Source organism: Urocitellus parryii, chromosome 5 (assembly GCF_045843805.1).
Source record: "Urocitellus parryii isolate mUroPar1 chromosome 5, mUroPar1.hap1, whole genome shotgun sequence".
NCBI classification, from domain to species: domain Eukaryota; kingdom Metazoa; phylum Chordata; class Mammalia; order Rodentia; family Sciuridae; genus Urocitellus; species Urocitellus parryii.
The window spans coordinates 46,549,393-46,561,877 of record NC_135535.1 but is presented as its reverse complement, the minus strand read 5'-3'; the positions used below and the strand labels follow the sequence as shown (position 1 = coordinate 46,561,877).

The 12,485-nt window shown below is 39.8% G+C and overlaps 1 protein-coding gene and 1 pseudogene across 1 annotated transcript in view; both read left to right on the top strand.

The window, feature by feature from the left end:
• The window catches only part of Kcnmb4 (potassium calcium-activated channel subfamily M regulatory beta subunit 4), a 62,087-nt gene that overhangs the window by 26,955 nt on the left and 22,647 nt on the right, over window positions 1–12,485 (top strand). The window contains exon 2 of the mRNA XM_026386675.2: window positions 4,050–4,177. Within this exon, the coding sequence (XP_026242460.1) occupies window positions 4,050–4,177 (128 nt within the window). The remainder of the gene's footprint in view (window positions 1–4,049; window positions 4,178–12,485) is intronic.
• Window positions 3,509–3,792, top strand: LOC113181210 (reactive oxygen species modulator 1 pseudogene; annotated as a pseudogene).

The window sequence follows — 12,485 nt, the reverse complement described above, 5'->3', positions numbered from 1 at the left end:
TTGCATAGAACTGAGAAGGGATCTAGAGAGGATCTGCAATAGGCCTCTCAGAAAATTTAAAGACAAATCAATTGGAGAAACAGGATTTGAGAAAATATAACATTAAAGATTCTTAAGAACACAAAATTTAGTCTTGAATTTTTTCCTTTCAAGACAGTGTTTTACAAAGTTTTTAGAGTGTTACATGATATTTAACTTATGATATTCTTTGGAAAGAATGCAATCCAGAATACTTACTTAATTTTAAGTATAAGTTTTAAGGATACTTAATTTTATTGTCAAGTTATTTTCTGCAATGTAAAAAAAAAAAAAAAAAAGGTCTTTGCTCTCAGAATCTATCCACATTAGCTCTAAATTTCCTAAAGCCAAGAAATATATATATATATATATATATATATATATATATATATATATACATATATATATATATATATTTGTTTCACATGAAAAAATATATATACATATGTTTCACATGAAAGCTCAGCATACTTAATACAAAACTTTCCACACTCAGTGAAAGTTTTTGTCTGACTGTTTTCAGAAACATGTATGCGGTCAAATCTTAGAATTGGCATTTTGTAGACACGTTTCTTTTAAAACAATTTCTCCCCCCAAAACCTGAATAGTAAAGAATTCAAATTGAGTTATCTTTCAAAAATTTTAAATATACTTTAATTACTTTTGGTTGGTAATTATCATTTTTTGAAATGTTGAGTCTACCTCTTGTGTCAGGGATAACCATTGCTAAAAGGGCTTTGATGAATTTTTGGACATTTATACCCCACAGCTTCTACCTTCAAAACTGAAAATTTCTCCTTCCTAGAAATACCACAATAAATGGGCACTTATTCTTGCTTTATAAACCAATTGACTGTGTATAGAAAGAAAATATTTTAATAGAAGGAAAGGAAATATCCAACACATTGTAGAAAGTTAAGCAATTGGAAAATCACGATCCTCTTATGGATGTTTTCCCAATGCAAAGTCCAGGCCTCCAGGGAGGGACCTCCCACACTGATCTCCTTTGCTGGCTGGAGTCTGGGGGCTTCCTCAGGGTTCCCAGCCTCTCCCCAGTGGGCAGGATCTCTTCTGGGAAAATCATGCAATAGTGTTTGTAGTCCTGCCTTCTGTTGGGTTCTCTCTTGATGTGTCTCCAATAATGTAGTCATTGAAATGTAGTGCTAGAAATTATTTTGGAGATTTTACAGGTTAGAAAAAATGAAATTCAGAAAAGGGGAGACATTTGTCCAAAGCCCAACACCTAATGAATCACAGGACTAAAGCCTTTAGTCTCCTTTGCTTCTAAGCCTAACTGTAGCATTAGAAGAACTCAAAATCTGTATCTCACAGCTTTATATTACTGCTAGTAATAAAAGTGACACTATATGTGCACAGTAGTCCAGTCATTAAAATAGTATTTGTATAACATGTTGTAAATTTGTTTTATATAATAGAAAACAACCAAATATATTAAAATTTTAAGCACACTGTTTGTATATTTTTAAGATATTTACTGAAAATAGCTTTATCATCTTGAATAAAAATGTACAGAAGACCTTTATTAAATCAACAAACATTTTTGAAACTGCATCATTTCTGGAAGGTCCTCAGTGTGAAGACAGAAAAGAAAAACAGCAGTCCTTTGCTCTCAACCTGCCAGCTCCCTGGGGAGGCTGACAGGCAGTGTGAGACTGTGGTTCTGGCCGTGATATCATGAGATGTGCATCCTGGGGTAGCACAGGGGAAGAGCACCTAATAGGCAGCAAAAAGAAAAGGTCCCCCAAAGAGGTGACACTAGACCTGACTCCAAAGAAAGGGATGAAAGAAAAGGGACATTGAAAGGAGATAAAAGTTTGTGCCAGGCAGGTAAATGTCACAGCGTGTGGCAGATTTGTGGCTTCTGTCTAGCTGTATCCCAGGATTAAATGAAGATGGAACCAGACAGGGGCCAGATCATAGTTTTGTACATAGTGCTCAAAATTTTTGAATTTCACCAGAAATAATGGGAAGGCATTGCAAAATGATTTGCTGTAAGTAAAAGAATGTAACTCAAATTGTACTCTAAAGCTAATGCTTTGTCTTGTTTTGTGTTTCTGCTTCTTGATATCAGATACCTTGGTAAAACATCTGTGAGTAGAATGTGATAAAATCACTGGAATCTATTTCTAGTTGTAGACCTGACAGGAATCTCAATTTCCTCATCTATAGAATGGAGATCATTAGAGGGCTGTTGTAAGAAGTACATTGAGTGCTGGGCTTGGTGGTGCATGCCTGTAATCCTAGTGGCTCTGGAGACTGAGGCAGGAGGATTGAAAGTTCAAGGTCAGCCTTGGCAATTTAGCTAGGCTCTAAGCAACTTAATGAAACCCTGTCTCAAAAAAAAAAAAAAAAGCCAGGTGTAGTGGCCATGCCTGTCATTCCAGAGGTTCGGGAGGCTGAGGCAGGAAGATTGCAAGTTCAAAGCCAACCTCAGCAACAGTGAGTCACTAAGCAACTCAGTGAGACCCTGTCTGTATTTAAAAAAATACAAAATAGGGCTGGCGATGTGGCTCAGTGGTCAAGTGCCCTTGAATTCAATCTCCAGTGCCAAAATAAACAAATTAATTAATTAATTAAATGGCAGAATATTTACACAAATACTTTTTAAAAAATCAGTAAAGGGCTGGGGATGTGCTCAGTGATAAAGCATCCTCAGTGCCAAAAAAGAAAAAAAAGAAAAAAAATGTACACAAGTTCTGTCCCATTCAGTACTCATTACAGTCTCTGGCATATTGTAAATAATAAATATAAGCTGGAATCATCTTCATCTTTATAAAAGTCTGAGTTGGAGAAAATGGCTTAGGATGCTTAGGGCTCATTTTAACAACTGGAGTTAAAATCAGTTTTTCAGCGGTGCTGAATCTGTATTGTTTAGGGTAATTGAGCCCCCTGAAGAGATTTACTCTGTCAGCGTCATGGCTAGGAAAAAACATCAGTTAGCAAAATACATTGATTATATGCTTGAAGGAAGTTTTCTGCTGATTTCATTGCCTAAGAGAATGTAAGAAAAGAAAACTTAAGTTTCAGTGGTTGAGAAGTAGGATCTGGAGAAGATCTAGGCATGTGCTTGATTTAATAGTTAAAAGTGGAAGAGGAAAATGCCAAGGTCCACAGATAGGAATTGATGATAAAAATGAACTTTCCCCCGCTCCCTCTGTTGACTGGCAGGCTCCCCAAAAGAGAAGATATATTATGCTTTTAATTTGTCTTTGGATTGTAATTCCTTGTTTATGAAATGTCCTTATATCCTAATGGCTAAAGGTATTTTAGTTACTGGAGGGTTTTTTTGTTTCTTTTTTCTTTCTTTCTTTCTTTTTTTTTTTTTGTCATTGTACCAAATTGGAAATTTGAAATATAGTGAAGCAATTTCAATTTGGTTGTATTTTTAAATTAGGTTTAAATTAGATTTAACATCTGCACAGTGCCATCTCCCTGTAAAAATGGACCAGGAGCCAAGGCCACAAGCAAGATGCCAATTGCTGTGGGTCCTTGTGGATAGTCCCAATCCAACTACTTTGACCATATTAAGATGGTAAGAGTATGATGGCTGGGGCTCTCTTTGGCAATTTTTCCTGTCTCATGATTAGAACACCTGAGCAGGAGCTGATGGGTAGCATTGTGAAAACCCTAATGCCTAGTGGTGACACCACTGGCACATTCATGACCATCAAGATGGGCATTCGAGGGGCTAAGGCTGTAGCTCAATGGCAGAGTGCTTGCCTAGCAAGTGTGAGGCACTGGGTTCGATCCTGAACACCACATAAAAGTAGACAAATAAAATAAAGGCATTTGGTCCATCTACATCTACAAAAAAAAAAAAAAAAAAAAAAGATGGGCATTCAATGCTAACCAGGGCAGTAGCTGCCCTGGTTATGCTTTCCTATCAGTCTATGCTTTCCTATCAGTCTCAGGCCATGCACTGTAATCAAAGAACATCTTTGAAGAAAAATGGGGTATATTTTAATATTCTATAGAATAATAGCTGTACTTTCTGTGTTCTATTTTGTTAGTGCTCCTATATTCCTCCCTGTAAGAGAGAAAATCAGAAGAACTTGGAAAGTGTCATGAATTGGCAACAGTACTGGAAAGATGAGATTGGTTCCCAGCCATTTACTTGCTATTTTAACCAATATCAAAGGTAAGTCAGTATTTACTTGTGGATATTGATGTTGTCTGTAGCCTGTGTAATTTATTACACTGGCAAATCACATATTGTGCCCACTTGACAAAATATGCACCTTGGAAGTAGACTCTCTCTAGCTGTAGTCTTCATTCTTTCTAGCATATGGAGACCCCTTCATGCTCTATAGGATAGGAGAATCTGTAGGAAAGAAACAGAGAGAACTTGTATAATAGAACTTACCCTCTGGAGATACCGAAAAGTGCAGTAGTGCCTTCGTGTAGGACCACTGTATGCTACAAGTGTTCTCTGAGATTACAGATTAAAGCACATAAGCTAAACAGTGTGCAGATTTATCAGCATTTCAGATTGCACAGACTCTTAAACTTTCCTTTTCCTTTCTATTCTGATGAAATGTCAATAGAATGAGTTCACACCATTAAAACTTTACTTGACTTAAAAACTTCACCAAGATTTTATCTCACTCCAGTTAGAATGGCAGTCATTAACAATAAAAAAAAAATGCTGGTGAGAATACACTGTTGGTGGGATTGGAAATTATTACAGTTACTGTGGAGATCAGTTTGAAGGTTACTCAGATTAGGCATAGAACCACCTTATGACCCATTCCTCAGTATTTATCCTAAAGAATAAAGTCAGCATACTACAGCTGTGCATACATACCCATGTTTATAGCAGCACAATTTGCAATAGCCAAGTTATGGAACCAGCCTAGGTGTCCCTCAAAAAAATAGATAGAGAAAACGTGATATATATATATATACACACACACACACACACACACACACACACACACACACAATGGAGTTTTAGATAGCCATAAAGAATTACAAAAATTGTGACATTTGCAGGAAAGTGAATGGAACCAGAGACCATGCTAAGTGAAATAAGCAGGACTCTAAAAGTTCCTAGGTTTTCTTTTCAAATAAAGGGACCTCATGAAAATAGAAGAGATACCAGTAGGGTAGCAGAAAGTGACCAGAGGAAGGAAGAGGGGAGGGAAAGGGGAGGTATGAGGGAATGAAGAGATGAATTTGTGCTATGTGCATACGTAAATATATCACAGTTAACCCAACTATTAAGTATAATTATAACACACCAATAAAAGTTTTTGAAAACTTTACTTGCTTTAGAAGGCACTCAAATTTTGCCATATAGATCAAATCAAGATGATTCCTTGGACTGCAGTACTTCAGTATTCTCCCGGATTAACCATAGTAATTTATGTTTCAAACATTTATTTAATATTTAAAACTCCTTGCTGTACACCTCCACTTGGGCGTACCCCAGTTACCTCCAACCTTCTCTTCCTCCCAAGATCTCTCCTTTAGTGATTGGTGCCATCATTCCTTTGTTTACCTATCCCAGAAAACTTTGGTACCTAATTCATTTCCTCCTTTACACTCTTTAACCTGTATTCACCATCATGTGGATTTTACAAACTTCTGTGATGACTTTTCTGTGCCTTCTTGCCGCCACTGCCTTAGTTCAGTTCCCCATTATTTCTCACCCCTGCTAGTGCAGCAGTGATGTCATAGTTCTTACTATTCTAGATTCACTGGGCTCATACTCAGTCCTGTGATGGTGGAAATAGCCACATGGTTCAAGATGGCCTTTCCCTCAAGGCCCAGCAGGTGGCGCTGGGTGTCGAGGGGCCACCTCTGTTCTCCACCTGTCCTGTCATGCTTCAGTGGGCTAAACTGCCTTCCTCATGGTAGCATGGTAGCCTCTAGGCAGCATTCAGGAGAGGCAGGCCTCAGCTCTGGAATTAGAATAAACATAACTTCATTGTGTATTCTGTTGGTCAAACCAAGTCACAAAGCCAGCCAGATGCATGGCATGTTGACAGATGACTCCTCCTGTTAGGAAGAGCTGTAAAGGATTTGTGGCCATATTTAATCCACCACAGCATGCGAGGTTCCTCAAAATCTGACCCAGTCTACCACCCCTCCAGCCTTATCTCCCTGCTTAAACGCTTTGCAGTAGCTTTCTGAACTATACAGTTTCAAGAATATCTCATACTTTCATACCCGTGTCTTTTAATTTGCTGCTTTTGCCTCTCAACTGCCTTACTGAGGACTCCTGTCAGATATCACCTTCTCTGGACTACACTCCTTTCCTTGATCCCCAACTTTGGTTTAGTTACATATCAGTTGAGATGCCATCTGCTACAGGTAAAGAGTGTATTCTTATTTGAAGTAGTATAAACAATTAGAAAATTACCTTCATACATGAAGGAATGCACAGGGTTGTCTGATGCACTGACTGACAATTGCATCAACCAGAACCCATCTCCTTTCTGGATTTCAGTTCTGCCTTTGTGGTTACAGTATGACTTCTACAATTCCAGTTGTTACAGCCAGACACAGCATGTCCAGATGCAGAAACAGTATATCTTTCCTGGCATATTTTCCTTGGGAGTAGGAAACCTTTTTCCAACTTTGCACAGTCAGCCTCCCACTCTGTATCCTTGTTCAGAGTGAGTTTCCTTTGCCTACCTAAACTAATCACAAAAAGAACAATTAGAATCTACCCCTGAGTGGAGGGTGGGACATTGTCTCCTAAGTCACATGGAGAAAGGAAGGACAACCCCAAGTGCCAGCTACCAGATGAGTCTCTCATGTCCCATAGTCTCCTGTGTACAACTCTATCCCAGAGGTTTGCAACACTCACTTGACATAACTGCTCCAGGGCAGCTTTAAAACACACACACACACACACACACACACACACACACACCACTGGCCAATTAAATCAGCATCTTTGGTAGTTAACCCAGGTATTAGCATTTTTAAAAGAATTCAGCTAGGCACAATGGTGCACACCTGTAATCTCTGGTTTGGAAGGTTGAGGTAAGAGGATTGCAAATTTAATACCAGCCTGGGCAATTTAGCAAGACCCTGTCTCAAAAGAAAAATTAAAAAGAATTGGAGAAAGAGCTCAGTGGTAGAGGCCCTTGGGTTTAATTTGCAGTACTGAGAAAACAATTCAGTCCTGGGAATTCCGACATATGATCGGGATCTAGAGCCCTTTCACCTGTTACCCTTTAATGGAATCCTATGTGTATCTATCTCCCTAACCACACTGTACACTTGTTAAGGGTGTGGGTCAGTCATTCTTTGTGGTTGTTTCCTTAATGCTTACACAGTGCCTGGCTCTCAAAATAAATATTTGGTGAATAAAGGAATGCGATGTACCAAGTTAATAAGGGAGGGTTCTTTGCTTCCAAGGAATTTGTATTCATTGGTGAAAACAGGTGCTTATGCAAAAATAAATACGATTTCCCCTCCTAGAAATAAAAGAGGGCTGAGCACAGTGGTGCATGCCTGTAATCCCAGTGGCTCAGGAGCCTGAGGCAGGAGGATCGTGAGTTCAAAACCAGCTTCAGCAATTTAGTGACACTCAGTGTCTAAATAAAATATAAAAAGGGCTAGGATGTGACTTGGTGGTTAAGCACCCTGGGGTTCAATCCCTGGTGGTACCAAAAATATAGAAATAAGAGAAGATCTTGGGCTGGAGTTGTGGCTCAGTGGTGGAGCACTTGCCTGGCATGTGTGAGGTACTGGGTTCAATCCTCAGAATCACATAAAAATAAAAAACAAATAAAATAAAGGCATTCTGTCCATGTACAACTATAAAATTTAAAAAAAACAATAAGGGAAGATCTTGAGAATGGGGTGACTACAATAAAGAAAGCAAGGCTTAACTAGGTATCTTAGATATGTATGTTATATGCTAAGGAGTGGGGAGTTTTTATCAGGAAAGGTAGCTTGGGTTTAGATTTCTAAAAAGTCATTAATGCCTTTAAGAGACAGTCTTTTAAATATAGGCAATAAAAATGCATACAGAGTTTTTTACTTTTAATCAAAGACTGACATGATTTAGGAAGTAACTGGTATAACTGAATGAGCATTAGATGGGAAATATATGTTAAGGCAGGCAGGAAGGAGAATACTGATGTGAGAAAAATGACATTTTTGAGTGGCTGCCACGTGCCAGCCATTGTGAATGACATTTTATTGAGATCATGAAATTTCTTACACTAGTTCTAAGTGCTAGTCCCACTCAACAGATGAGGAAACCAAGCTTTAAAGAAGTTAAATAACGTACCCAAAGCACACAGCTATTAAGTTAAAACAAACAAACAAACAAACATACCTGGAATTCAATTAGTCTGATTTTCAGAGTTCCTTTAATTAACCATCTACTAGTCCTGATGAGGGCCTAACTGAGTAGTGGAGATGGAAGTAGTGAACAGGGATTGTTCTATAAAAAGACATTTTAAAGTTTAATGACAGTGTAAGTGATGAGGCAAAGGAAGGTGTCAAAGGAAGGTGAGAAAAGGATAGTCCAGCTCTGGAAATATGCTGAATTAGAGGGACTCGTAAGATATCCAGAAGATGCTTTGGTTCAGAAGCAAGAGATCAGGAGCAGTGCTGTGCAGATCTGGGAATCATTGGCACACAAGCTGCAGTTGAAGCAGAGAGAAAGAATGCATGTTGGGAACACGCAGAGAAGAGAAATGTTGACGGAATTATATGTAACTTAACAAGCAGAGGAGATGGAGGAAGAGTGGCCCACAGGTGAGAGGAAGCTAGAAGAAAATGCTGTCTTGAAAGGAGAGTGTATTAAGGAGAAGGAAGTAATCAAGAAGAATGCTGAGAAGTCATTGCTTTTGACAATTAGCAGTCTGTAGTGGTCTTGTAAAAACACTCAGTGGAATGAAAAGGCAATCTGCAGAGTGGAAAAAAATGTTTGCAAAGCATACGTCTGATAAGGGTTTAATATCCCCAAATGTGTAAAAACCCGTACAACTCTATAAAGTAAAACAAACAAACAACCTAATTTTAAAATGGGCTAAGTACTTAAATCATCTCTCCAAAATAGACATAGAAATGGCTGATGGATATATAATCCATTGCTCAGTATTGTTAATCATCAAGAGAAATGCAGATCAAAACCATAATGAGATATCACCTCACATGTCAGGATGGCTATTGTGAAAAGAAAAACAAGACGAGTGTTGGCAAGGATGTGGAGAAATTGTAACCCTTGCATACTGTTGGTGGGTGTACAAAATGGTGCAGCTATTATGGGAGAAAGTGTGAAGATTCCTCAAAAAATTAAAAGATCTGCCATATGATCCAGCAGTCCCACTTCTGAGTGTTGACTTCAGGATTAATACTTGAAATTGGGATTGTGAAGAGATATTAGTATTTCTAAGTTCATTGCAGCAATATTCACACTGGCCAAGACGTGAAAACAACTTAAATGTCCACGGACAGATGAATGGATAAAGAAAATATGGCATTTTCCAGGCATTGTGGCACACACCTGTAATTCCCAGCTACTCAGGAGGCTGAGGCAGGAAGATTGCTCCAGCTCAGGAGTTCAGTTTCAGCGTGAGTAACATAGCAAGACCTCATCTCAAAAACAAACGAAGAATATGGTATATCCATATGATGGCATACTATGCAACCTTTAAAAAGAAGGAAAGTCTGCATTTGTGACAGCATAGATGAACGTTGAAATAAGCCAGTCACAGAGAGAAAAATATTCTATGATTCCACATACATGAAGAATCTGAAACTGTCAAGGTCACGTACTGAAAGAGTGGTTACCAGTGACTGAGGAAATGGGGAGTCACTAATCAGAAGTCATGAAGTTTCCTTCAAGTAAGATGAATAAGCTCTGGAGATTGGCTGTACCACATTGTACCTATAGTCAACAGCAATGGATTGCACACTTAAAATTTTAAGAAGGTAGATCTCATGTTAAAAGAATTCTGACCACAATAAAGTGAAATTTCCCATTACTGGAAAAATGGTGGAGATGAGCGGAGGAAAGGGAAGCAGGAATGGACGCAGAGAAATGAACCTGTTACAAACTAAAACTGCTCAGTAAGAGAGAAAAATTGAATGTATATAGTAAACAAGGCAAAAGTGGAACGTGCCCTGAAGAAAATGAAATAGGATCGAATAAAAAGGTTAGGACGTAGGGAGGACTTTGTGTGAGGCGGAAGCCCAGCAACGTAGCCCATCACTGTCGGAGTCAGGTGCTTCACCAAAGCTTCCTGCCCAGATCAGGAGCTGGTTTCAGAATGCATGTGACTTGAACTTGCATCGGAGGCAAACTGGGCACCTTCTCCTGCCCCCTGTCCTGACTAGCAGGGGATGCCCACCCTCTGCACTTGGTACCAAGTTTTGTAAAAGCTGCATCCCCTGACAGAGCTATCTCCCATGAGCCTGGAATTCTGAATATCTTCAATACCAATCAGGAAGGACCATTCCTTTAGAACTTTCTAAAAAGAGCTAAACATAGATTATTTGCTGAAAGGAAACATTTTTGCTATTCTCACAACACTTCTGGCTCCAAGTATATGTGTTTTTCCCACTCCAAGCAGTTCTTGAATTCTCTTCGGACACCTCTGGTATCCTTCATTTCAATTCAGTTCTAACACTACCTAGAGTTACCATCAGAATCTAGAAATTAAAGAGCTCAGTCCCACAAGGACATCCCCCTTCAGACACCAGTCTCACATCCCGAGGTCCCATTTGACCAACCTGCACCAAGTCAGAGGTTCTCAATGACCTTTCTAGCTTTCGATAATTTGCTAGAGGGTCTCACAGAACTCGGGACATGCTTTACTTACTATGGCAGTTTGTTGTAAAGATCCAACCCAGGAAAAGCCAGCTGGAAGATCTACATCGGGCAAGACACCCTCTCCATGCCTCAGCTGCCCCAGAACCTTAATGGTTTGGATCTCTGAACCCTGTTGTTTGGAGTTTTTAATGGAGGTTCCATTTCACAAGTGTGCTTGAGTAACTCATGGCCCATTAGTGATTCAGTCAGTCTCTGGTCCCTTGCCCTCTCTGGAGCAGGTGGTATGGAAAGTGCCAACCTTTAATTACCTGGGGCCTCTGGTAACCTGCCCCAATCCTCCAACACACACCTCATTAGCACAGACTCAAGTGAAGCTGAAAGAGACTTACTATGAACAGCAAGAAGAGGCTCCACTCACCCCTAGTAACCAGGAAATTACAAGGGTTTTAGAAGATCCACCAGGAACCAGGGACTGAGACCAAATAAGATCCCTGATTATGTCACCGTACACCTCTTCTGTTAATTTTAGTGCTGCAGATTTAAGCCCGTCATACCTCCGTCACAACGGATATACATTTTCTCTCCATCATCTCCCTGTCCCATTCCCAAACCCTGGGGGTGTAGATAGAAGTGGGGGTGGTCTATCACAGCCTGGCAGCACTCGAGACATGATTTTTAAGTGTCTTGGGGAAGCAGGAGTTTGGAGTTTGGCTCTTTCACCGTGACATATGCGGGAGGAAACAACAGTGCTGTTAGGAGGTGTGAAGATGGCAGCTCCCTGGTGCCATCTACTCTAAGTACACTTTTTACTACTGCTAAATAGGAAACTAAAATAGACTTACTGTATTGACTCCCAGATGCTCCTGATCAGATGAACTTTATATTTAAAGTAACCTTTCGGTTTCACGCAAACTCAGGAAATTAGGGAGAATGGTTATCAAGATGCTTCCATTTTCAAGAAAAAAATATGTTATTTTAAAAATCTAAGGCAAAGATGATGGGTTCTTAGCTTTCCTCTGTGTCAGCCTTGTGGAGGCAAACTATATTCAGGAGTGGAATCTGCAGTGTCCCAAGCAACCACCAGCAGCCACGCCTGCTCAGTCACCATGTGGTCAGCTGGCACTGCTTCCCGCCAAGGGCCGTGTCCATTCATAGTGGTCTTCTTCTGTTATCTTTAGTCCTTTTCCTCCCTTAACTTCAGGGCTCACAATCTCCTTCCATTAGATTTTTTTTTTTTTTTTTACACTTCATAGAACTAAGTTCATACTTCTGCTCCCTTTATCTCTTTCTTTTTCTTTCTTTTTTTTTTTTTCTTAGCCTTTTCCTGGTGTTATGGTTTAGATATGAGGTGTCCTGCAAAAGCTCGTGTGTGAGACAATGCAAGAACTTTCAGGGCTGGAATGATTCGATGATGAGACCTGTAGCTTAAGTGATGGATTAATCCACTTGAATGGATTAACTAGGTGGCAACTGTAGGCAGGTAGGGTGTGGCTAGAGGAAGTAGACTACTGAGGGTGTGCCTTGGCATTTATGTTTGGTCCTTGGTGAGCAGAGCTCTCTCTCTCTCTTTGCTTCCTGGTGGCTATCTTCTGAGCTATTTCTGTCTGCCACGCCCTTCCGCCATGATGTTCTACCTCACCTCAAGTCTCAGAGCTGTGGAGGCGGCCAGCCATGGACCCAGCCTCTGAAATGGTGAGCCAAA